Source organism: Meles meles, chromosome 1, assembly GCF_922984935.1.
Source record: "Meles meles chromosome 1, mMelMel3.1 paternal haplotype, whole genome shotgun sequence".
NCBI classification, from domain to species: Eukaryota; Metazoa; Chordata; class Mammalia; order Carnivora; family Mustelidae; genus Meles; species Meles meles.
Genome location: NC_060066.1, coordinates 190023643 through 190047792, shown reverse-complemented (window position 1 = coordinate 190047792; position 24150 = coordinate 190023643). Strand labels below are relative to the sequence as shown.

General features: G+C 38.9%; 2 protein-coding genes across 7 annotated transcripts in view; one reads left to right on the top strand and one right to left on the bottom strand.

Annotated features, from left to right (window-relative positions):
• Positions 1 to 2635: 2635 nt before the first annotated feature.
• ZMYM4 (zinc finger MYM-type containing 4) overlaps positions 2636 to 24150 on the top strand; it is a 150157-nt gene continuing 128642 nt past the window's right edge. For 2 of the 6 annotated variants that reach the window (XM_045997674.1, XM_045997650.1), the window contains exon 1: positions 4371 to 4501. Coding sequence is in view for 2 of the 6 variants with exons in the window: in XM_045997628.1 (XP_045853584.1) it covers positions 4463 to 4510 (48 nt within the window). In the remaining 4 variants the exon portion in view is untranslated. Of the gene's footprint in view, positions 4511 to 24150 lie in introns of all 6 variants that reach the window. The other 4 variants (XM_045997639.1, XM_045997628.1, XM_045997661.1 and 1 more) reach the window with 4 other exon arrangements.
• Positions 20445 to 20797, bottom strand: LOC123937140 (ribosomal biogenesis factor). Its single transcript, XM_045997743.1, has one exon. The coding sequence runs from the start codon at positions 20767 to 20769 to the stop codon at positions 20467 to 20469; it is 303 nt and encodes a 100-aa protein (XP_045853699.1). The 5' UTR covers positions 20770 to 20797; the 3' UTR covers positions 20445 to 20466.

Below are 24150 nucleotides of genomic sequence, written 5' to 3'. Positions count from 1 at the left end.
AAAGATTTTATCTATTTATTTGTCAGAGAGAGAGAGCACAAGCAGGGGGAGTGGCAGGCAGAGGGAGGAGCAGGCTCCCGTTGAGCAAGGATGTGGTCTGATGTGGTACAGGATCCCAGGACCCTGGGATCGTGACCCGATCCAAAGGCAAAGGCTTAATTGATGGAGCCACCCAGTCACCCCTCAGTAACACTCTACATCTTGTTTCTGCATGCTACCTTTTTGAAAATGACAAACAAAATATCCCTTATTTCTCCAATGTATGTCAAAATATGGAATCAGGAAAGATTTAGCTCAAACTCCCACACTTTCAGAGAGTAAGAATCACTGGTTTCTGACTTGATGGCTCAGTGGTACCACAAAATTTTGAAGTGTTTTCAGATCACCAAATCATGATTAAATTCTGTTCTGTGTCAAATCACTATGTTATACATCTGAAACTAATGTAACATTGTGTGTTAATTATAGCTGAAAAACAATAAATAAACAAAATAAATAACATTTTAAAATTCTATTTTGAATATTTTTTTGAATTATTGAAATTATTTGAAATTATTATTGAAATTATTGAATTATTATTTTGAATTATTTTAATTCAATTTTGTTTTAAACATATTTTAATCTAATGGATAGTCATCCTCTAGGTAGTAACTTCTTTGGGGAAGAAACTCCAAGTCTTTCATAGCCGCTCTCTACCTCTGCACACATCCTTAAGATGACATCTGCATGTGTGAGTTGTTAATGTGTTAAGGAAGCCTGAAACCTTGGATCCGTTTGGTGTCCTTGTACTATATTTTACTTCTCTGGATGCTCAGCAGCTTATTGGTCAATGAGTGCTGTATCTTGTATCCTGGCCTCTCTATGCTTATTAAGAGACTAGAGGCAAACCTCATCTCTTTCTGAGGCCTGGGTGTTACTACATTTAGTTCTAGGTCTGGTGAGATCTACAGAGCTACTTTCCCCTGTACTTACCGGTAATCTCATGGCTACTTTCTCTATGCCTCCCCAGAGGGTGAGAACTTCTGGATACATTCTAAATCACAGTGGGGTTATGGGCCACTCACATTCAAAACTTCTTCCAAGACCCTGTATCTAATTTTGTATGTGGAAGTTTGTGTTCTATTTCTTTAAAAATTTCCTCCCTGCCCCCATCACATAAGCTTCAAAACCCGTGAAAACTGGATTCACCCCTAACTGACAGACACTCTGAGGGCCTCAGTGCAGGCCTCCTCTCTCTTCCCAACTGCATGAGGCCATTGCTTTTACTTATATGTGGCTGTTTCCCTGTTGGCGTAGATACAGTCTGCAAATCATCTCTACCTGAAATTTCAAACAGAAGCAAAACGAGCGCTTTCTATTGAAGAGCTAGAGTAGGAAGACAGAGGCATTTGTCTCTCAATCACTGCCTCTCTTTCCCTCCTTCTTCCCACTACTCTTTAAGAGTCAGGCTTTCCTTTACTTCCTTATGTCACAGCCTCATGGCTTATTGTCTTAGATGAAAGGAGCATCTCTTCCGGAGTTTGGGAGAAATGAGATTCTTACTATGTGCTGAATTTTATAAGTTAAATAGAATTAAGGAAATTTAGCAAATTCTTTTTCTCTCCACTAAGCCTATTCTACTCTTCCCTAATTAGGGAAATAAGTCTCAGAGCTCCACTTCAGGCAAGAGTCAATGATGGAACATGATTTAAAGAAGCAAATTAAAATGAATCGGCTTGATATTTGCAAAGCATTATACCATTATACTCTCTTTTTTAAAAAAGAAGTCAGAAAATTGGATTTGCACATGACATAATCCTATTTTAAATGTTGGGATCTAATTAAAAAATAAAAAATTAGAATATATAAAATAATATATTCTTATGATGCTAGGAACCAAAAGGGTTCTGAGACATTTAGAAATATTAACTAATTCTCCCAACAACCTCTTTTACAGATGAGGAAACTGAGGCATGGTGCAAGTAATTTGACCAAGATCACATAGCTGTGTGTGGCGCAAACCAAATACATGTCTGTGGGTAGAGTTGTCTGCAAGGCAGCCAATTTGGAACCTCTATTTATGATATGTTTGAGTAAGCTAGAAAGCAAAAGCCTTTGAATTCTGGCTTGGCTTCTCTGCTGAATGACCTTGTACTAGTCACTTAACCTCTAGAAATCCCTCGGTAAAATTAGGATACTATGATTAACCTTGCAGTGCTGAGTGTTGGTTTTCTTTTTTCTCCTTCCTTTAAAATGGATGACTGCAGTGAACATTCATGATATGCTTGTATATTATCTGGAATGCACAAATCTTGCCTATTGTTCAAGACCCAATATATTCCCAATACTTGTAGAAATAATCTGCTATAATAGACAGTGCTAGGCTTGGGGTCAAGAAGCTTGTTCCAGTTCTGGTACTGTTTCTGAGCATACGAGTTTCTGAGCCTCAGTGACTCTGTGTTTACAATGTGGAGTTTGACTAAGTTAATGGCTTTCAACTGTGTTTTGAGAAATACTCTATTTCTCTAATGGTGAGAGGGGGCATTGAAGAAGAGAGAGGACAAAGGGAAGGATGGGTGAGCAGTTTATGGGTTCCCACCTCCACTACTAATTTAGCAACTCCATTTTAAGCTGTCAGATTTTATTAGAAGGGAGTAGTCCACTGCCAATGAAAGAGGTGGAAACCACTAGACCTTTCATGTACCCACATTCTCTAAAAGTCTTTACTTGTTTTTTCTTTTTATTTCCTTTTTGTCCTAAACATGGAACTAAAGGGTCTGACATGTTTCAAAAATTACAGCTGAAATATACATTCTTTTGTCCTTTTCTTTTTTCTACCAAAAAGTGAAATTAAAGATGAAGAGGACTAAGCAAGGACCAGCGTGGAAACTTCCAGCAACTTCACAGATAGTTTCCAGCAAAATGTGATGGGTTAGGAAACTTTTCAGTTTCCAAACAGCGACCAAGTGACACACAAAAGTCATAAATTACCTTTCATTAGCCAGTGATTTTAGGAGTTTCTCATTTGCATTTGAATGTTTCTTACTGTGGGGGAATGACCTTCAAGAGGCAGCTTCTTTGTCTTTCTTACTTGATTGTCTTTAAGCTATCATTATGAACTCCATTAGAGCAATTTTTCTCCACCTGAAGCTAAGGAACTGGAAGGAATGAAAAGGAATAAATCAAGCCCTTATTCTCGACAGTCTTCCTCAGCTTCCATTTTAGGGCAAGATAGACCCAAATTTACTTCCCAGTTTTCTGCTTAGAAATAAGATGATCATCCTTTAAGTCAGAGTCTCAAAGCTCCTTGAAGGGAGGTGAATGAGGACACACAATTATCTGCAAATCATCACACATCTTCAGAGGCGAATTACAATATTCTTGAAGTATCATGGAACTCCCATTTCTGATCATCTAGATGAAAATTGATTTATATTTTGCTTTGAAGACAGGTTGGTACATTGAAAATCCCGGAAGGCTGTTGCTCAAATCTTGATTCTAAATTCACACCAGCATTCAGGCACCTTGAGGCAAATTACTTTTCTGGACCAGACAGCAATTTTACCATTGGGAGCATTGGAGTAGATGCTTTCTGAGATTCTTTTCGATTTAGTCTAAGGACAAATTACTATTGAGGAAGTTATCTCCAGTTGTTGGTTTGGTCTTCAAAATCATTACAGGATCTGATTTTGAGGTTAGGCTGTCAGAGTTGGCCCTTAATATTCCACGGCCCGTGCCTCAGATTAGGCTATGTAAGGGAAGGAAAGTTGGGTCTCCTTGAGATGACTGGCTTGTTCCCTCATTGGTTGGGATTCTTCGTGTTCAGAGGTCCACTGAGAACTTCAGCTCAATGGCATCGCCGCAGTCAGGTGTAAGTTGAAGATCTGGACCCCTCACTGACATTTCACCCAATTCTCCAGATAGTCATTTCATCAGCTTCTTTCATTCTTCCCTCATCACTGCGTCATGGTCCCTTTAAGGCAGCGGCCATAGTTGAGTGGTGGGAGCAGCTGCTGGCAGCAAAGAGACTTGCAGGATTTGGCCTACCCTTGGCCACTCACCGCGCACGCTCAGGACCGGGGGCTTGGTGGGAAAGGAAGGAGGGGCTTAAGGTGCGCCTGCGCATCTGGGGCGCGCGCAAGGGGCTGGTTTAGTGATCCCTTTAAGAAACCGCAGGCGGAGGAATTTCTCTGAGAGAAAATAATCCTACTCACGGGGCCCCTTGGAGGCCATTAACCCCCCGAGTCCCGGCCCCCCCCTTTCCCGGGCAGGCCCTACCGCCCACGCGCGGACCCGTGGGATCTCTACATCTCCGACCCGGCGCGCGGCATCCGCCCCCTCCTCACTCTCAGCGCCAGGCCCGGCTGGGTTCGGGGAAGCTGCCGCGAGGCGGCCTTGCCTGCAGTGTGGGCGGGGGCCGGGGGCCCGAGAGGTTCCGCCGCCACCGCGCCGGGAGCCGCAGCGGTTCCGAGCGGGGCCCAACATGGCGGAGAGAGAGGTGGAGTCCGGCCCCCGAAAGAGGGTAGGTGAGGTGAGGCAGAACTCGGGCGGCGGGCGGCGGGGGGCGGGGCGGGAGTCGCGTCCCGGGGCCGGGAATGGGCCAGGCGTAGGCTCATGGAGGGGTCGCTGAGGCCCGCTCGGGGAGAGGTTGCGGGCAGGACTGAGGCAACCTTGGGTATGGAGCGCGCTGGAGAGTGGTCCTTCGGCAGGTGGGACAAAGATTTGCTGCTGGTTGGGAGGGGGAGGGGCGGGGTTGTTGTTTGCTTTATTTTTCTTAAAAAAAATTTTTTTTTCTGGCCCTGGGGGTGGCTTATGTGGGCCAAGGGAGGGAAGGTGTCATATTCTTAAGTGCATCTTTAGTAAATCAGAGTCTGGAAGTTTAACTGGGGAGAGGTCAGGTGGGGGTGGTAGTGGCGGGAATAAGTCGTGGACAGGTCTCAAGAGGAATAACCTGGAGGGTTCTTCAGTAACACCATCGCGAATTCATTTTCCTACCTCCTTTCCCCTCCCCCCATAACCGTTATCAAGACCAAGGTGGAGGTGGTGCTCTTACCTGTGAAGAAGTGGGGACGTTGGCATGTCCTCATTTAGATTTTGGCAACTCTAAATGTCGTGTTCTAGTCTAGCTTCTTTACCAACAATTAAGAACGTTATGACAAGTTTTGTCATCACAAGGGTGTACCCAACCAACCTGCAGAGGTGAAGCAAGTTGTACATGAGAGTTGTTGAGTGCCTTTTAAAGTTTGTCTTGAAACTTTTCTTACTTAATTCTGAACGATTTTTTTTCAGACGGAGAACAATACTGTACTATCGATTGAGCAATATTTTTCAGATTAAAAAAAAAAATTTCCTCCCCACCCTCCCAAACCTTAGCATGTTGAGCAGGGAGTTTCCTATTAGGAGTCTTCCTTTGGGGAATGGTCACAAAATGATCAAATTAGTGTTAAGCCAACCACGTAAAAAATTACTACTTAATTTTTACTGACAATGCCATTAAGATTTAGCATAGAATTAGCAATCTGATAGTGAATTACAGCTAACATTTTGAGTGCTTACTATGTGCCTGGCACTGTGCTTTATAGGAGGAACTTAACTTTGCATTAGCTATGTAAAACCCATTTTGCAGATGAAGAAATGTGGGCGTATAGAGGTTAAGTAATTATACTTATGGTCAGATAGCTTTTTAAGAGGTTGATCTGGGATTTGAATTCAGGTTTGTCCCAACTACAGTGCTTGTGTCCGATGTCAATCTCTGTGTCTCCCGTTAAAAGCTTAAATTATAGGGGCACCTGGGTGGCTCAGTTGGTTCAGCATAAGATCTTGATCTCAGCTCAGGTCTTGATTCCAGGGTCTTGAATTCAAGCCCCGCCTTGGGCTCCATGCCTAGCATGCCTACCTAAAACAAAACAAAACTTAAATTATAAATAACCAGAGAAATGTCAAATAGTTTTTTTCCAACAGTTTATTTGGAAATATTTTCAGTTACACAGCAAAACTGAAAAAATTTACAGAGACTGTTCGTATACTCACTGCCTAGATTAAACTATTAACATTTTATTGGTTTTATAACGTATTTATTCATATATCTAGCCTTTTATCCATTATCAGTTATTTTAATGCATTTCATTGTGGTATTTGGAGCAATTAAAATTTAATGTTGATAGTCTTAGGTATATAGAAGTTTAAATCTTCCTTATGCAATAATTAGTCATAGCTAGAACAAGATATGTTGTATGATAGCATATTAAATTGTTCATTTAATATAAATATTGGGTATGGAATGCACATGTTTTGAAATTTCAAATTACTCTTCAAACTCAGAGTCAGTTTAAACTGGATCCTCATTTGAGGAAAGGCACGTGGTGTGTGGTCTACCAATTAAAATATATAGGATGAATTACTTCAGATGTGTAATGTTCATTCAAGGAGATCTCTGAATCCAGTTGCTACTAATGCTATTATCATTCATCTTATAAAATGGAATGTTCTGGAAAACATCTAAGTAGGTTGGTAACAAATTCATCTAGATTTTAAATACTTCTTTCTCTTCTAATATACTTTAAAGGTGCCACACTGGTAGTAATCTAAACCATTATTTTTTTAATATCATGTAATATATATATAGCCCTTCTATAGATTTTTCCCATTATTTTACAAATTTCATTGTGGAGGAAGGTTACATTCATTAACTCTTAGGCTCCATAATCCATTTTTTAAGTTATTTTATTTTATTTCATTAATTTTTTTTTAAGTAATGTCTATACCCAGTGTGGGGCTTGAACTACAACCCTTGGTCAAGAGTCACATGCTCTACCAGACAGGTGTGCCTCCATTTTGTTTTTGATATTTAGTTAGAATGTTCAGTAGGGTTATCCTGAACTGTACACATGCTACACATGCTTTTTTTCTCCACTCATTTCTTTGATATGTACTAAACTCATGGATTCCATATGTGTATATATTCTAAACAGATTAGTGGGGACTATGTACAAAAGTACAATATCTTTTTAAGTAATTTGACTGCTTTGATGCAGCTAAAAAAGTACATAGGCCTAGATCACAAGTTTAGATTATTTAATCTGAAATTGCATTGATGATGACATGGTGTATTTGTGATGCTTAACTGCTTTGACCTTTATAATCATAAGTCACAAAAAGTTGTTGAGCACATATACTAATTGTTGAACTGTATGCTATGTATTATGCTGTGATATTTATGATCATCTTGGATAATATATTCTGGCTCTCCTGCTTTTTTCCTCTCCAAAACCTATGATTTCCATGTAATAGGAACTCAAAAAGACTTATATTGATATTTGGTTAAGAAAGTTCACCTGTTAGAGTAGAGGTTCTAGGGCTTGGGTACCAAGTTATTTGCTTTGTAATTTTGGTTGCTTCAGTAAATCTTACATAGCATCTTTTATACTCCAAAATTGTCTCCTGTGGATTCAGATTTAGGGATCTTCTGATTGTTCTGGATTATGGTTAGATGGGAGAGTGTATTTTACGATTTGGGTTAATCTTAAATTCTGTGTAGGACTGCTGGCTGTCTTTTATGCTTGTGGGCATTTAGAACAATAGGTATTCATTAGATAAGGTTGATTTGATTGTATTCTGACTATATTGGAATGCCAGTCTTTCAGTTTTTGAACTTGGGGAAGCTAATTATGTGGGTGGGTCAGCACCATATCCATCAATCATCTGTGCTAAGAACTAAGTTCATATGAAGTTCATATACACATAGTCTGTCTTTCTTTAAAGTTAGGATATTTTTGAGATTTTGTGGATTTTAAGATAAAAGTTTTATTTTCTAATGTAAGTTTTAAAATTCAGTAGTTAGGCTTATAAATAATGGAATTATTTACACGTGGCTATTAAAATAAACTTATGAAGCATGCATGAGATCTAACTAAATCTGGTGGCCATATTTTTTTGTGAAATCCCTATATCTTTTTAATGTTTACATACAGATTGATGACGTTGGTAAATGTATATGTTATTACATGATCTGGTAAGTTGTATCCACTCAAACTTGTCTGTATATTAAATTTGAGGCATATGTGTTTGGTATGCTTAAAAGAAAGATAAGCATTTGTGTAAGTAGTATGCTTCCATTTTTGTAAAAATTGACCATTTTCCCTTCCCCACGTATGTGTCTATACTTGTATATGTGTGAGCTTGGAGAAAGTCGTGGAGGCTACATGTCAGGCTACATGTTCCTGTTGATTATCTTCAAGGGGTGGGGATAAGGAAGGAAAGAGTAGGGAAAAATTTTTGCAAAATGGAGAAACAATCATCGTATAATATTACGTGAAAATATAGGCTATAAAAAAGTGTTATCCATATTATTGTAAATATGTAAAAAGTGAACATGTGTGTAGGTAAGGAATAAAAAATAACATGAACAAATGAAAACATTGATTTTTATCATGTGATGGGATTATGGAGAAGTTTTGTTCTGGGTTTCTGTTATTTTAATATTTTATAATAAAATAATTGTAAAAGGTTGATCCCTCTTAATTCCTTGATGAACTTTTAATCTTTTCTCTTTTCACTAAATGTGTTACTTAAAAAGCACAATGGTACATATTAAAAATATTTGCAACTCACATATACTCAGTGTAAAGCATCTACTTGAAGAATGTGTTGGCTTTGTATAGAGAGCATTTGAAGAGATCATTCTAGCATTGATGATTCTGAATTATTTTCACGGTACCCATCTTATAACTAGCACAGGTTTCTGTAAATAAAGGTAATACTTGATATTTATAAGCATTTAAGTTTTAGTCATTATTTTATTTATGTGTAATATATCCTCCAATCCTCATTAATTCCATAAACAGTGATCACTATTACTGTCCCATTTTATAAATGAGGAAACTGAGGTTCAGAGAGTTTTTTTTTTTGCTCAAGGTCATAATATAATAGGCTAAGCCAGTATCAGGTATTACTGAAAAATTATACTGTTTGGTAGTGTAGATTAGAATTCCTTATAATAACATAAAAGTTAATATGTCAATCGTATGTAACATGTAACAAAATACATGCATGTAATATGTATAATAATAGTCTAGGTACTGAATTATCTGGGATTTTTGGTGGTTAAAATCAGTGGAATCATACTTAAATTGAGATGTAAATTCTCAGGATGCATCGAAATACATTCTAGTTTGAGATAACCTTAAAACATCTTCACAACTCAGAAGTTTATTTTTAAGAAAATATACACTAAATATTTTAAAGCTATTATTTATTTTAAAGATTTATTTTAAAGTTTGTGCTTCCTTTGGAAATAGAATGATTTTCTAATTTACTAAAGACCATTTAAGGAGATAAATGTAAAATTGCAATTTTATGGATATTTAGTGAATATTTTGAATTAGGAAACAGACCACTCTTTAAAGAAGACTGATGTTTCTTTTAAATAATCTGATTATTTTACTGTGCATTAATTATGTAATTATTTTAGTAAAGGAAAGAGAAAGGAAAGCATTATAACATAGTATTAGATTGAACCATATAAAATTGCTAATATTTGACCATTTGACATAAAAAATGCATTTTCTTTTTTAAATTTTTTTGAACAACTGTAATCAGTTATTAAAAAGGTTGACGTAAGCATGTGCAATGGTGACTTCAGCCTCAACTCCTGGCTTAGTAGTGATGAACGTAATTTGCTTTAGCAATCTCAAAAGGACGGTGCAAGTCATTGAGTTGCTTGTGGACCCTCATCTGAAAATGATCCCAAATCTTAGAACCTTCACTACAAGGAGTTTTCCTTGTAGGGATTTTCAGAGTTGTGGTAGGCATCCAAAGTGGTCCTTCTACTTTGAGATTCTTCTTTGTCCCTCTGATCAAGTTGCAGATACTTTCTCCAAAGATTTTACATTGTGCTGGTTAGAGTAATTCTAATTTGGTGAATTGCCGCCTGTTTCCACGGGTGTCTTCCTGGTGTCTTTAGTATATGTGCTGCCGAAGCGAGCACTTCCTGGTGTCTTTAAAAGCCCTGTCTGCAGTGCAGCTTTCTGATGGATTTGTTCCTTGGAGAGTGCAAACAGTGGTGAGTGAGGAGCCGAAGTGTGGCGCCCAGAAGCTCTCTTGTAGCTACGACTATATCTTCCTTAAAGAGCCAAGAATGCATTTTCAAATAGCTGAACGTAATAGAGCATGGGCTTTTCAAAGTCAGGTTATGGTACCGTCTCTAGTATTTAGCAATATTGGGATAATAACACCCACACCCATTTATGCTTAGGGAATGTGCATAATATGCATAATATTACTTTGATTTCATTCCTATCTTTCTGGCCTCCTGGAAGCTTGTGTTAGTTACCTTCCTGTTTTTCACCAAAGATAATACCTGAGCAAACCTTTTCTATCCCACATGGACTACCCACTACTTTCTGAGGTTAAGGATCATGTGTTCATCTTTACATCTCCTAACTTGTTGTCTTATAAATTTAAATGTGATATATATATACACACATAGAAATACATACTGTACATTTATAAACAAAAATTAAAAACCCATTTTTATTCTGTTTCGTAATTTGATACTAATAGAATATAAAATACAGATTGGTACAGTGAAACTGCTTATTCCTCTTACCCAGCTTTGACAGCTGAACAGTTCTCAATATTTTGCTATTCCTCTCTCATCCAACTTTTTTTTTTTTGGTTGAAATAATTTTAGTATATATGCTTCTGAAGTGAGGACTTGGTCAAAATAATTTTAAAGAAATCTCAGGCATAACATCATTTAATCTATACATACTTGGGCATGTATTTCTAATAAGTGAGAATTAAAACTAAACAACTCCGATACCATACCTAATAAAGTTAAGAGTTCCTTAATCCAGTCTATTCAGATTTCTTTGATTCTCTAAATTTTTTTTTACAGTTGATTTGTTTAAATCACTATCCAAATAAGATTTGCCATTTTTTGGTTTATCTGCCTCTTAAATTTCTCTTAACTTCAACTATTGCCCTCCCTAATGTATACACCCTGTACTTTTTCCCATGCTATCTCTTTGTTGAAAAAACTAGGTCATTTGTTCGGGAGAATTTCCCACATTCTGGATTTGGCTGCTTGAATTCTTGTGGTGTTTTAACATGTTCAATTACCCTTCATATTTCCCGCAAATTAGTAGTTACATATAGAGCAGTTCTCAACTTTGGCTGAAACTTGAGAATTACCTGAGAGCTTTTAAATGTCTTGATTCTCAGGTTACATTTCAGATTCATGAAATTAGAATTCATGGCTGGATTTTAGGCATATATTTTTAAAAATTTCCCAAGTGATTTAGTCTGTAGTCAAGATTGAGAACTTGAATTGGTAGAGCTTTATGAGATTTAGGTTCAGTTTCTTTAAGAAAGAAAAATTTGTGACGAAAAAAAGAAAAATTCATGAATAGAGTTATATATAACTTATTTCCAATCAGTTTTAAGAATAAAAGGGTGTGCTGTTTACAGTGGGGTAATAGCCATAAACTGGGACTATCTGGACAAATTAGGATATATAGTCACCCTATTAGATGCTAGTAGATGGTGAATTCTTGCTGCATTATTCCAGGAGGCACACTTTTAGTGTTACTAAAATTGGTCAATTTACATTCTGCCCGGGGATCTAAACATTATAGTTTTTTGTTTTTTAAAGATTTTACTTATTTACTTGACAGACAGAGATCACAAGTAGGCAGAAATGGTGGCGCAGAGAGAGGAAGGGAAGCAGGCTTCCTCCTGAGCAGAGAGCCCGCTTCAGGGCTCGATCCAGGGACCCTGATATCATGACCTGACCCGAAGGCAGAGGCTTTAACCCTTTGAGCCACCCAGGCACCCTTAAACATTATAGTTTCTTAACATCTCACCTAATGAATTATCAGTCATAGATGATTTTCCTAGGTCTATGATTTCATTAGAGGAGTGGTTTTTTTTTAACATCTGTTATTTGCTGGAATTCTTCCGTAAAGAATTTCTTAATTATTTGGTTACCCTGTAATATTTTTAAGGAAAAGCAGGGAGTAAATGCTTATTTTTTCTCCTTTATTTATCAACTTTAAGAAAAATGAATCGATGCCAGAGCAAATCCTAAAGGTGAGGCTTGGGAGGTGATACCATTATGAAGACATAGATTTTAATTTGTTTGCTATATTTAAGTGTGTTGTGGTCAGTATTCTTTTTGATGTTTAAATTTGTCTCATTTTTTATTAATGGCTATCTGTATTAGAATCCTAACATAACATCCATATGTTATCCATGTGTAATCCATAACATATTACTACCAGTTTGGTGGCTTAATATGGCAGGAATTTATTCTCTCTCAGTTCTGGATGCTGGATGTCTGATATCAAGGTGTCAGTAGGCCCAGCTTCTCTTCTGAAGGCCCTAAGGAAGAATTTTTCCTTCATCCAGCTTTTGGAAGGATTCTGGAAGCTTCCGGTGGGTTGATTTATATTCCTTGATTTGTGGCAGCATAACTCCAGTCTGCCTCCCTCTTCCCATGGCGTTCTGTGTTTTCTGTCTCTTTTAAGGATATCTTCATTGGATTTAGGGTCCAGCCTAATCCTGGATGATCTTGTGGTCAACATCTTTACCTTAATTACGTTGTGAAGACCTGTTCTGCTCACATTCTGAGCTTCTGGATGCAGTGTCTTTTAGGGGCCACAATTCAAGCCACTACAGTCCACCTTCTTGTCCCTAAAACTTGACATCCATCCCATATACAAAATACATTCATCTCTATCCCAACATCCCCCAAAGTCTCAACCCCTTATAACATGAATTCTTTTTTTTTTTTTTTTTAAGATTTTATTTATTTATTTGACATACAGAGATCACAAGTAGGCAGAGAGGCAGGCAGAGAGAGAGGAGGAAGCAAGCTTCCTGCTGAGCAGAGAGCCTGACTCGGGGCTCAATCCCAGGATGAGTGTGATTCTGGGTATGACCCATCTAGGATAAAATTTTTCTTCATCTGTATTCCTGTGAAACCAGAAAACAAATTTTCTGCTTTCTTTCTTTTTTTTTTTTTTTTTAAGATCTTATTTATTTATTTGACAGACAGAGATCACAAGTAGGCAGAGAGGCAGGCAGAGAGAGGAGGAAGCAGGCTCCCTGCTGAACAGAGAACCCGATGTGGGGCTCGATCCCAGGACCCCAGATTCATGACCCGAGCTGAAGGCAGAGGCTTCAACCCACTGAGCCACCCAGGTGCCCCAGTTTTCTGCTTTCTTGATACAATCCTGGGACAGGCATGGGGTAGACATTCCCATTCCAAAAGGAAGGAATTGGAAGGAATAAAGGGATCACTGGTCCCACTCAAGTTCAAAACCCAGCTGGACCAATTTCCATAGGTTTTAAGACCTGAGAAAAATTCTCTCTGGCTTGATCCTCTGCCCTCTGGGTTTATTGAAACACTGTAGACCCCTGCTTTGAGCCTACTTCTCTGGCTTCTACTTCTGTATACCTTTCTTTTTCTTGAAGGATAGCACATGTTCACACACAAGTATCTTTTTTTTTTTTTTAAAGATTTTATTTATTTATTTGACAGACAGAGATCACAAGGAGGCAGAGAGGCAGGCAGAGAGAGAGGGAGCAGGGTAGAAGCAGGCTCCCCGCTGAGCAGCCCGATGCGGGGCTCGATCCCAGGACCCTGGGATCATGACCTGAGCGGAAGGCAGCGGCTTAACCCACTGAGCCACCCAGGCGCCCCCCACACAAGTATCTTTATTAGCTCTTTCCTGCCAATAGAATTCCAGATTTTTTTTTTTTTCATTTTTGTCTGATCTGTTCTTTGAAGTATAGGCTGGTAGTGTTTTTGTTAGTATAATATGTTCACACACCACGGCACCTGGGTGACTCAGTCATTGGGCATCTGCCTTTGGCTCAGGTCATGATCCCAGGGTCCTGGGATTGAGCCCCGCATCAAGCTCCCTGCTTGGGGGGAAGGAAGCCTGCTTCTCCCTCTCCCACTCCCTCTGCTTGTGTTCCCTCTCTTGCTTTATTTCTCTCTGTCAAATAAATAAATAAAATCTTTAAAAAAAAAAATGTGTTCACAAACCTTGAGTCTTCTATGTAAAGGGGGTACATACAATTAGACAAGAGGGTTCTTCGCAGATCCTGATAACCCGATCTTTATTCCTGATTTAAATTGAGGTGACTGATTGGACCCATGAGTCATACATCTGATATCTTCAGCAAATAGTTGTCTAGCTATACCCTTGGCCCTTTCTCTAGAGCACATTTCTCATGGTGAATTTCATAATTTTCACATCCTCTTCCATCTGGATGGGCTGAGAACCTCCCAAATCATCAAGCGTTGTTTCCTTTTTGCTTAATATTTTCTCAATTTATCTCTTGGGTCTTCCTTTTTACTCTTAGCAGCAAAAAGAAACCACGTTGTGCTTTCAACACTTTGCTTAGAAATCTTAGTAAATATCTAAGTTTATTGCTTCCAAGTTCTGCTTCCTACCCAGTATAGAACATAATTCTGTCAAGTTTTCTGTTACTTTATAATGATTACCTTCTAGTTCCCAATAACGTATTCTTCATTTCCTTCTAAATATTTTTCCTTTCCTTCTGACATCTCACCAGAACCACCTTTTTTTTGTTGTTGTTGTTTTTTAAAGATTTTTATTTATTTATTTATTTGACAGAAAGAGAGATCGCAAGTAGAGAGACAGGCAGAGAGAGAGAGAGGGAAGCAGGCTTGCTGCTTACTAGGTTTGCTGTAAGAAATCACCACAAACTTGGTGGCTGAAAACAACAGAAATTTATTCTCTCATAGTTCTGGAGGCTAGAACTCCAAAATCAAGAGGTTAGCAGGGCTATCCTCTCTCTGAAAGCTCTGGGAAAAAACCTTCTTTGTGTCTCTTTCAGCTTCTGGTGGCATTAGGTTCCTTGATTTGTGCATTAACTCCCAATTTTACCTCTGCTTTCACATGGCCTTCTCTGTGTTTTTGTCTTTTCTAAGGAGAATTAGGGCCTACCCTAATCCAGGGTCATCTCATTTCAAGATCCTTGCGCTAATTACATCTGCAGAGATCATATTCTGGATATCTGGGAGGACATATCTTTGGGGCCAACAGTTCAACCTACAACAAGGTCTTTAAGGTTAGCATCTGAATGTTTTAAAAAAATTATATTAAAATTTACCTTAAGGGCACCTGGGTGGCTCAGTGGGTTAAGCCTCTGCCTTCGACTCAGGTCATGGTCTCAGGGTCCTGGGATCGAGCCCCGAATCAGCCTCTCTGCTCAGCAAAGAGCCTGCTTCCCCCTCCCCTTCTGTCTGCCTCCCTTGTGATCTTTCTCTCTCTCTCTCTGTCAAATAAATAAATAAAATCTTTAAAAAAAGAAGTTACCTTAAATTTTTTAAATGTGTTTACACATGACATAGAATTTACCATTTTATTCTTTAATTTTTCATTTTTACTTATTTATTTTTATTTATTTTATTTTATTTTTTTAAAGATTTTTTTTTTATTTAGTTATTTGACAGAGAGAGATCACAAGCAGACAGAGAAGCAGGCAGAGAGAGAGAGAGAGGGAAGCAGGCTCCCCGCCGAGCAGAGAGCCTGATGTGGGACTCGATCCCAGGACCCTGAGATCATGACCTGAGCCGAAGGCAGTGGCTTAACCCACTGAGCCACCCAGGCGCCCTACTTACTTACTTATTTATTTATTTATTTATTTATTTATTTATTTATTTATTTTTAAAGATTTTATTTATTTATTTGACAGATAGAGATCACAAGTAGGGAGAGAGGTAGGCAGAGAGAGAGAGAGAGGAGGAAGCAGGCTCCCTGCCAAGCAGAGAGCCCGATGCGGGGCTCGATCCCAGGACCCTGGGATCATGACCTGAGCGAAAGGCAGAGGCTTTAACCCACTGAGCCACCCAGGCGCCCCTACTTATTTATTTTTTAAAAAGATTTTATTTATTTATTTGACAGAAAGTCAAGTAGGCAGAGAGGCAGGCAGAGAGAGAGGAGGAAGCAGGCTCCCTACTTGAGCAGAGAGCCCAATTCGGGGCTCAATCCCAGGACCCTGGGATCATGATCTGAGCTGAAGGCAGAGGCTTTAACCCACTGAGCCACCCAGGCGTCCCTACAGTTTACCATTTTAATTATTAAAAGTGTGTACTCAGTGGAATTAAGTACATTTTAATAGTGTTGTGCAAGTATTACCACTGTCTTTTTGTTTTTTTTTTTAAGATTTTATTTATTTTATTTTATTTTATTTTTTTAAAGGTTTTATTTATTTATTTGACAGATAGAGATCACAAGTAGGGAGAGAGGCAGGCAGAGAGAGAGAGAGGAGGAAGCAGGCTCCCTGCCAAGCAGAGAACCCGACGCGGGACTCGATCCCAGGACCCTGAGATCATGACCTGAGCTGAAGGCAGCAGCTTAAACCACTGAGGCACCCAGGTGCCCCAAGATTTTATTTATTTTAGAGTGAGTGTGGGGAGGGGTAAAAGGAGAAGAGAGAGGGAGAGAATCTCAAAGCTGACTCTGTGCTGAGCTTCATCCTGACTCAGGGCTCGATCTCAGGACCCTGAGATCAAGACCTGAACTGAAACCAGGAGTTGGATGCTCAACTACCTGAACCACCCAGGTGCTCCTACCACTGTCTTTTTCACCCCGGACAGAAAGTCAGTCCACATTAAGGAATAACTGTTTCCTCTAGCTTCTGTTATGCTTTAATTTACTTTATAGCTCAATGAATTTGCCTATTCTAGATATTTCAGATAAATGGAATTACACAGTATTTGACCTTTGGTGTCTGACATTTCATTTAGCATAATGTATCAGAACTTTATTTTTTTATGGCTAAGTAATAGTTTATTGTATGTAGGTAATATATTTTATTTATCCTTTTATTTGTTGATGGGCACAGGTTGTTTTTATCCTTTGGCTATTATGAAAAATGTTGCTATAAACAGTGCTGTACAAGAATCTGTTTGAGTCTATGTTTTCACTTCTTTTGGATATATACCTAGAAATGGATTTGCTGGGATAAATGGGATTTTTATGTTTATCTTTTTTAGGCATCCCCAGATTGTTTCCCACAGAGGTGTATTAGCAATGCACAAGGGTTCTGATTTCTCCATATCATCTTCAACGCTTGTTCTTTTTTCTTTTTATCTGATAATATCTGTCCTAGTGGGTGTGAAGCAGTATCTCATTGCGGTTTTGATTTGTAATTTTTTAATCATTATTGATGTTGAGTATCTGTTCTTGTGCTTATTGGCCATTCGTATATCTTCCTTGGAGAAATGTATACTTAAATCCTTTGCCCTTTTTTAATTGGGTTGTTTGTCTTTTTGTTACTGAGTTATAGGAGTTCTTTATATATTCTGGATATTAAACTCTGATCAGATATATGATTTGCAAATATTTTCTCCCATTCAGGTAGTTTTTCTTTTTCTTTTTTTTTTTTAATTATTTTTATTTTATTTAACACAGAGAAAGAGATCACAAGTAGGCAGAGAGAGGGGGGTAAGCAGGCTCCCTGCTGAGCAGAGAGCCCAATGCGGGGCTCCATCCCAGGACCCTGAGATCATGACCTGAGCCGAAGTCAGAGGCTTAATTAACCCACTGAGCCTTAACCCAGGCGCCGCTCAGGTGGTTTTTCATTTTTGATAGTGTCCCTTGAGCCACAAAAGTTTTCAGTTTTGATGAAGTCTAATTTGTCTATTTTCCTTTTGTAGCTTGTGCTTTTGTTTTCAGTTTAAGAAACATTTGCCAAATATAAGATCCTGTGGTTTTTCCCATATGAAGAAGTCTAAGAGTTTTGGAGTTTAGCTCTTTAATGTAGGTCTTTAATCCACTTAAAGTTAACTTTTGTTTATAGTATAGTGTATGTGTTCAGTTCTGTTCTTTTGTATGTGGATGTCCAGTTTTTCCAGCACTATATGTTGAAGTTTGTTCTTTTCCCATTGAATGATGTTGGCACCCTTGTCAAAAATCATTTGGCTTTTGTATTAATCACTTTGGGTGCCATAACAAAATAGCATATATTGGGTGCCTTAAACCATAGAAATTTATTTCTCCTATTTCTGGAAGATGGGAAGTCAAGACTAAGGTTCTCACAAGGTAGATTTCATTTGGCTTGTTGGCAGCTGCCATTTTTGCTTTGTGCCCTCATAATCTCTTCTTTGTGTATTATCAAGAGATTGAATGAGCTCCCTGGTTTCTCTTTTTAGGAGGGCACTAATCCTGTCATGAGAGCCCTGCCCTGATAACCTCATCTAACCCTACTTACCTCCCAAAGGTTCCATCTTTAAATATCATAACATTGGGGTTTCAGTCTTCAGCATATAAATTTTGGGGACAGAAACATTCAGTTCATAACAGCCACATATGTAAGGGCTTATTTCTGGATTCTCAGTTTTGTTCCACTGGTCTGTATGTCTCTTTGTGCCTGTACTACACTGTTTTGTTTACTGTAGCTTTGTAGAAGTTTGAAATTGGAAAGTGTGAGTCCTCCAACTTTGTTTCTCCTTTTCAAGATTGTTTTGGCTATTTGGCATCCCCTAAAATACCCTATGAAATTCAGGATTTTTGTTCCTATTTCTACACAGTATGCCATTGGGATTTTGATAGGGATTGAATTGAATTTATAAATCTCTTGGGTAGTGTTGTCATCTTGATACTATTAAATCTTCTAGTCAACGAATGTCGGGTATCTTTCCTTTTAGCTATGCCCTTAAAATTTTTTTTTTTTTTTTTTAAGTAAACTTAACCTCCAGTGTGGGCCTAGAACTCATGACCTTGATATCAAGAGTGCCACACTCTGCTGACTAAGCCAGCCAGGTACTCCTGTCCTTTAAAATTTCTTTCAGCCGTATTTTGTTCAGGTCTCAGTGTACAAGTCTTGTAGCTCCTTGGTTAAATTTTTCCTAGATATCAGTGTAATTCACTGTATTAATAGAATGAGAAAAACCCCTCACATGATCATCTCAGTTGATGTAGGAAAAAACATTTGAAAAACTTCATCAGACTTAAATTAGGAATAGAAGGTAACTTCCTCAACATGATAAAAGCTATATTTGAAAACTTGTAATTAACATCATATTTGATGGTGAAAGACTGCAAGGCTTTCCCCTTAGATCAGGATGCCCTCTTTTGGTAGTTCTAATCAATGTATTTGAAGTTGTAGCCAGAGCATTTAGGCAGGTTAGAAATGACATCCAAATTAGAAAGAAAGAAGGAAAACTATATCTTACTGCAGGTGACATGATTTTATATATATAGAAAACCTTAAAAATCCACCAACATCCCCCATCCCCGAAGACCCTGTGAGAGGTGGTAAGTTCAGCAGAGTTCCGGACTTGAAAAAATCTCACAAAAATCAGTGTATTTCCACACATTAGCAATGAAATCCTGAGAGGAAATCAAGAAAATTATTTCATTTACATAAGCATCAAAAAGAATAAAATACTTAGTTTTCTGTATTCTTTTGATTTAACTCAGTGGTCCTTGAAAGTTTATTCCCTTTTTTGTTCAAAAAGGATGTGCCTAGGCTCATGCTTTTGTTACTATCTCAGACTTGGAATTAACTCCCAAGAAGCCTGGGTACCTTTCAGCAGGAAGTGGTAGTTGCAGAGTATAGTCTGAACTGAGATACGCTTTTTGAAATTAGAGGGGTTTTTTGAGACTTATTGCTTGTGTTTTTTACACTTATTCCTCAACTCACATCTGGCTTTTCCTTCTGTTTCCCCACTGAAATGGTCTTTAACATCACTGAAATGACCTAATAATTACCAAGTCTAATGGATGCTTTTCAGAGCTTTTAAAATTTGATTTCTCTTTGGGGCACCTGGGTGGCTCAGTGGGTTAAGCCGCTGCCTTCGGCTCAGGTCATGATCCCGGGGTCCTGGGATCGAGTCCCGCATCAGGCTCTCTGCCCAGCAGGGAGCCTGCTTCCCTCTCTCTCTCTCTCTGCCTGCCTCTCTATCTACTTGTGATCTCTCTCTGTCAAATAAATAAATAAAATCTTAAAAAAAAATTTTGATTTCTCTTAGATATCTGACCCTATTGCCAATTCCTCCTTGAAACTTCTCCCTTGTTTATAAAGATGGCACTCCCATGGTTCTTCTCTAATTGCTTCTTTTTGGTCATCTTTGACTCTTCTTGCGTGCCCATTAAGTGTTGTTTCCTTGGCCTGTGTTTTTCTTGGGTAATCTCCTACAGTCTCTTTAAAACTACCCATTAAATACATCGTGATTTCCTTTCTGCTTCTTTGCTTCTTTTTTGTGTGTGTCTAAAACTAAAAATCTGTATTGCCAGATGTGTAATTTGACTTGTATTGTTCTGTTTAACAGATTTTGCTTATTCATTGTACCTAATATGGACTTTTCTGTTCCTCTTGCAAGTACTTGCTCTCACACATAGTGCCCCATTCCTTCTCCCCGTTTTCCTTTTTTTTTTTTTTTTTTTCTGTATAAAACATTTAATTTATTGGTCTTTTGGGGGTATTTGATGTATCTCCAGTGTATTACAACTGAGCCATTAATCTTGTCGCTTCATCAACATTAACTGGTTCATTTTCATGACACTGCTGAGGAATCAGCTGTTTCTGCAAAGGTTCAAGGGAAAGGCCTTTTGAGAAATGTGCAAGTTCCTTTTGTATATCTACAAAAGCTTTATTCACTCTGGTAACTTTTTCATTATTCACAATGTTTATCTTCTTAAGGTTAGTGGTAACTGGTTTTGCTTTGTTTTTAGACTTAAAGTTTTTTTGGCTGGCTATATGAAATACATTCCTGGACTTCTGCCCTCTTAATTTGTTCTTAGCCATTGTCGTACTTCAATATCCTCGTGCAACAACTCACGCTCCAGGTGACGCCATCTACACCCACCCGTTTTCCTTTTTTGTATTCTCTTTTAGTTACTGTCTTCTAGTCATCCACGTTAGAAACTTCTGAGTCATCTTGCTTCTTCTCTTTCCCTTAGCAATACAGTTTTAATTGGTGAATCTTACTGAGATTACCTCAGATATGATTTTCAAGATTTTATTTCTACTAATACCAGCCTAATTATGGTACTCGTTTTGTTTGCTTTGTCTTAACTTTCCTTGCCTTTATTTATTTATTTATTATTATTTATTGCCTTTATTTATTTATTTGACAGAGAGAGAGAGAGATCACAAGTAGGCAGAGAGGCAGGCAGAGAGAGGAGGAAGCAGAGAGCCTGATGTGGGGCCTGATCCCTGGACCCTGAGATCACGACCTGAGCCAAAGGCAGAGGCTTAAGCCACTGAGCCACCCAGGCACCCCTTTCCTTGCCTTTAAAACTCTTCTTTCCTCCCCACTATCTGTGTTGTTTCCTCTCCCATTCATTCTGTATACTGGAGACTGATTTATTTTCAGAAATGAAAATCTGTTCATCAATATGGTAACAATTTGGCTCCCTTAATAATCATTCAATTCGCTAAGATAGGTGCTATTCAGATTCTCTTCCTGCGGCAAGAAGCAGGTTGCATTAGGGCTCTGACTCTCTTCTTAGAAATATACTTTTCAGGGGTGCCTGGGTGGCTCAGTGGGTTAAAGCCTCTGCCTTCGGCTCAGGTCATGATCTCAGGGTCCTGGGATCGAGCCCCGCATCGGGTTCTCTGCTCGGCAGGGAGCCTGCTTCCTCCTCTCTCTGCCTGCCTCTCTGCCTACTTGTGATCTCTGTCTGTCCGATAAATAAATAAAATAAAACCTTTAAAAAAATATATACTTTTCAAAAGAAAAAAGAAAAAGAGAAATGTACTTTTCCTTCATGGGAGAGGTTTTTTCTAATTGTCTCTGCTGTTGTCATGCTAGCCTTAGTAGGGGTCCTGCTTGGCCCAGCAGCTGGAATGTAGAGATAGAATCTTTCCTTAATTCCACCCAGCACAGTTGAGACCAGGTTGTGACTTTTTTAAAAGATTTTTTAAACAATCTTAACATCCAGTATGGAGCTTGAATTTACAACCCTGAGGTCAAGGGTCACATGCTCTACTAACTGACCAATTCAGGTGCCCCCCCAGGTTATAACTTTTAAACAAGACTTTATTAAAAATTGAGTGTAGTGGGAGGGAATTACAAAACCAACACAATAGTCCACCCTCACCCGAAATCTGTGGTTTTGCTTTCTGTGGTTTTAGTTACCCACAGTCAACCGCGGTCCATCCGGAAGCAGACGATCCTCCTTTGTCGGGAGGTCAGTAGTAGCTGAACGTTGTATTGCAGTGCCTAGGTTGTTCACCTCATTTCATCTCATCACATAGGCATTTTATCATTTCATGTCAACACAAGAAGAGTGAATACTATATTTTGAGAGAGTCACCAATTCACTTAACTTTTATTACACTGTAATGCTGTAATTGTTCTGTTACTGGTGTTAGTCTCTTCCTGTGCCTAATTTTTACATTCAGCTTTATCACATTTATGTGTAGTTAGTCCTTGAACAACAGTGGGGTTGGGGCATTGGTCCCCCCACAGCAAAAAATCTGCCTATTAGCTTTTTAAAAATAAATAATTAATTAATTTTTAAAAGACTTTATTTATTTGACAGAGAGTGGGGGAGAGAGAGGGGGAATAGCACAGGGAGAGGGAGAAGCAGGCTCCTCACTGAGCAGGGAGCCCAATGTAGGACTCAATCCCAGGATCCCAAGATCATGACCTGAGTCAAAGGCAGATGCTTAACCGACTGAGCCACCCAGGCGCCCCTTATTTAAGTAATCTCTACACCCAGTGTGGGGCTTGAACTCACAACCCAAGATCAAGAGTCTCATGCTCTTCAGGGGCGCCTGGGTGGCTCAGCGGGTTAAAGCCTCTGCCTTCAGCTCAGGTCATGATCCCGGGGTCCTGGGATCGAGCCCCGCATCGGGCTCTCTGCTTGGCTGGGAGCCTGCTTCCTCCTCTCTCTCTCTCTCTCTGCCTGCCTCTCTGCCTACTTGTAATCTCTATCTGTCAAATAAATAAATCTTTAAAAAAAAAAAAAAAAAAAAGAGTCTCATGCTCTTCTGACTGAACCAGCCAGGCACCCCTGCCTATAACTTTTGACTCCCCTGAAACTTAATCGCTAATACCCTACTATTGACTGGAAGCCTTAGTGATAACACAAATAGTTTATTAACACATATTTTGTATGTTGTATGTATTACGTATTATACTGTTAACAATAAAGCAAGCTAGAGAAAAGAAAATGTGTGTGTATACATATATATATATATATATATATTTTTTTTTTTTTTTTTGAGGGAGAGAGAGAGACTGTGAGAAGGGGGTTGAAGGTGGGGGGGAGGGGCAGAGGGAGAAGGAGAGAATCTTAAACAGGCCCCATGCCTAGTATGGCACTCTGAGCCTGATGCAGTTCCATCTCATGACCCTGAGATCATGACCTGAGCAGAAGTTAAGAGACAGGCACTTAACTGACTGAGCCACTCAGGCACCCCAAAAAGAAAATAATTTTTAGAAAATCGTAAGGTAGAGAAAATACATTTGCAGTACTGTACTGTATTTATTGGAAAAACTGTGTAAGTGGACCTGTGCAGTTCATACCCGTGTTGCTCAAGGGTCAACTGTACTACCTTTAATAATTAGCTATTTCCAAATTTTTTTTTTTTTTAAATTTTATTTCTTGGGCGCTGGGTGGCTCAGTGAGTTAAAGCCTCTGCCTTTGGCTCAGGTCCTGGGATCGAGGCCCACATCTGGCTTTCTGCTCAGCGGGGAGCCTGCTTCCTCCTCTCTCTCTCTGCCTGCCTCTCCGCCTACTTGTGATCTCTGTCTGTCAAATAAAGAAATAAAATCTTTTTTATTTCTTCAGTGAATTTTTTTTAAAGATTTTATTTCTTTATTTGACAGACAGAGATCACAAGTAGGCGGAGACGCAGGCAGAGAGAGAGAGGAGGAAGCAGGCTCCCTAACGAGCAGAGAGCTGTTTCGGGGCTTGATCCCAGGACTCTGGGATCATGACCTGAGCGGAAGGCAGAGGCTTTAACCCACTGAGCCGCCCAGGTGCCCTGAGCTATTTCCAAAATTTTTAAAACAAAGTATACAAAAGGAAAAAGAAATGGGGTGCCCTGTAGACTCAGTCAGAGGAGCATGTGACTCGATTTTGAGGTTGTGAGTTTGAGCCTTATGTGGAGTGTAGTTTACTTATAGAAATAAATACTTTGAACACCAAAAAAAAAAAAAAAAGAAAAAAGAAA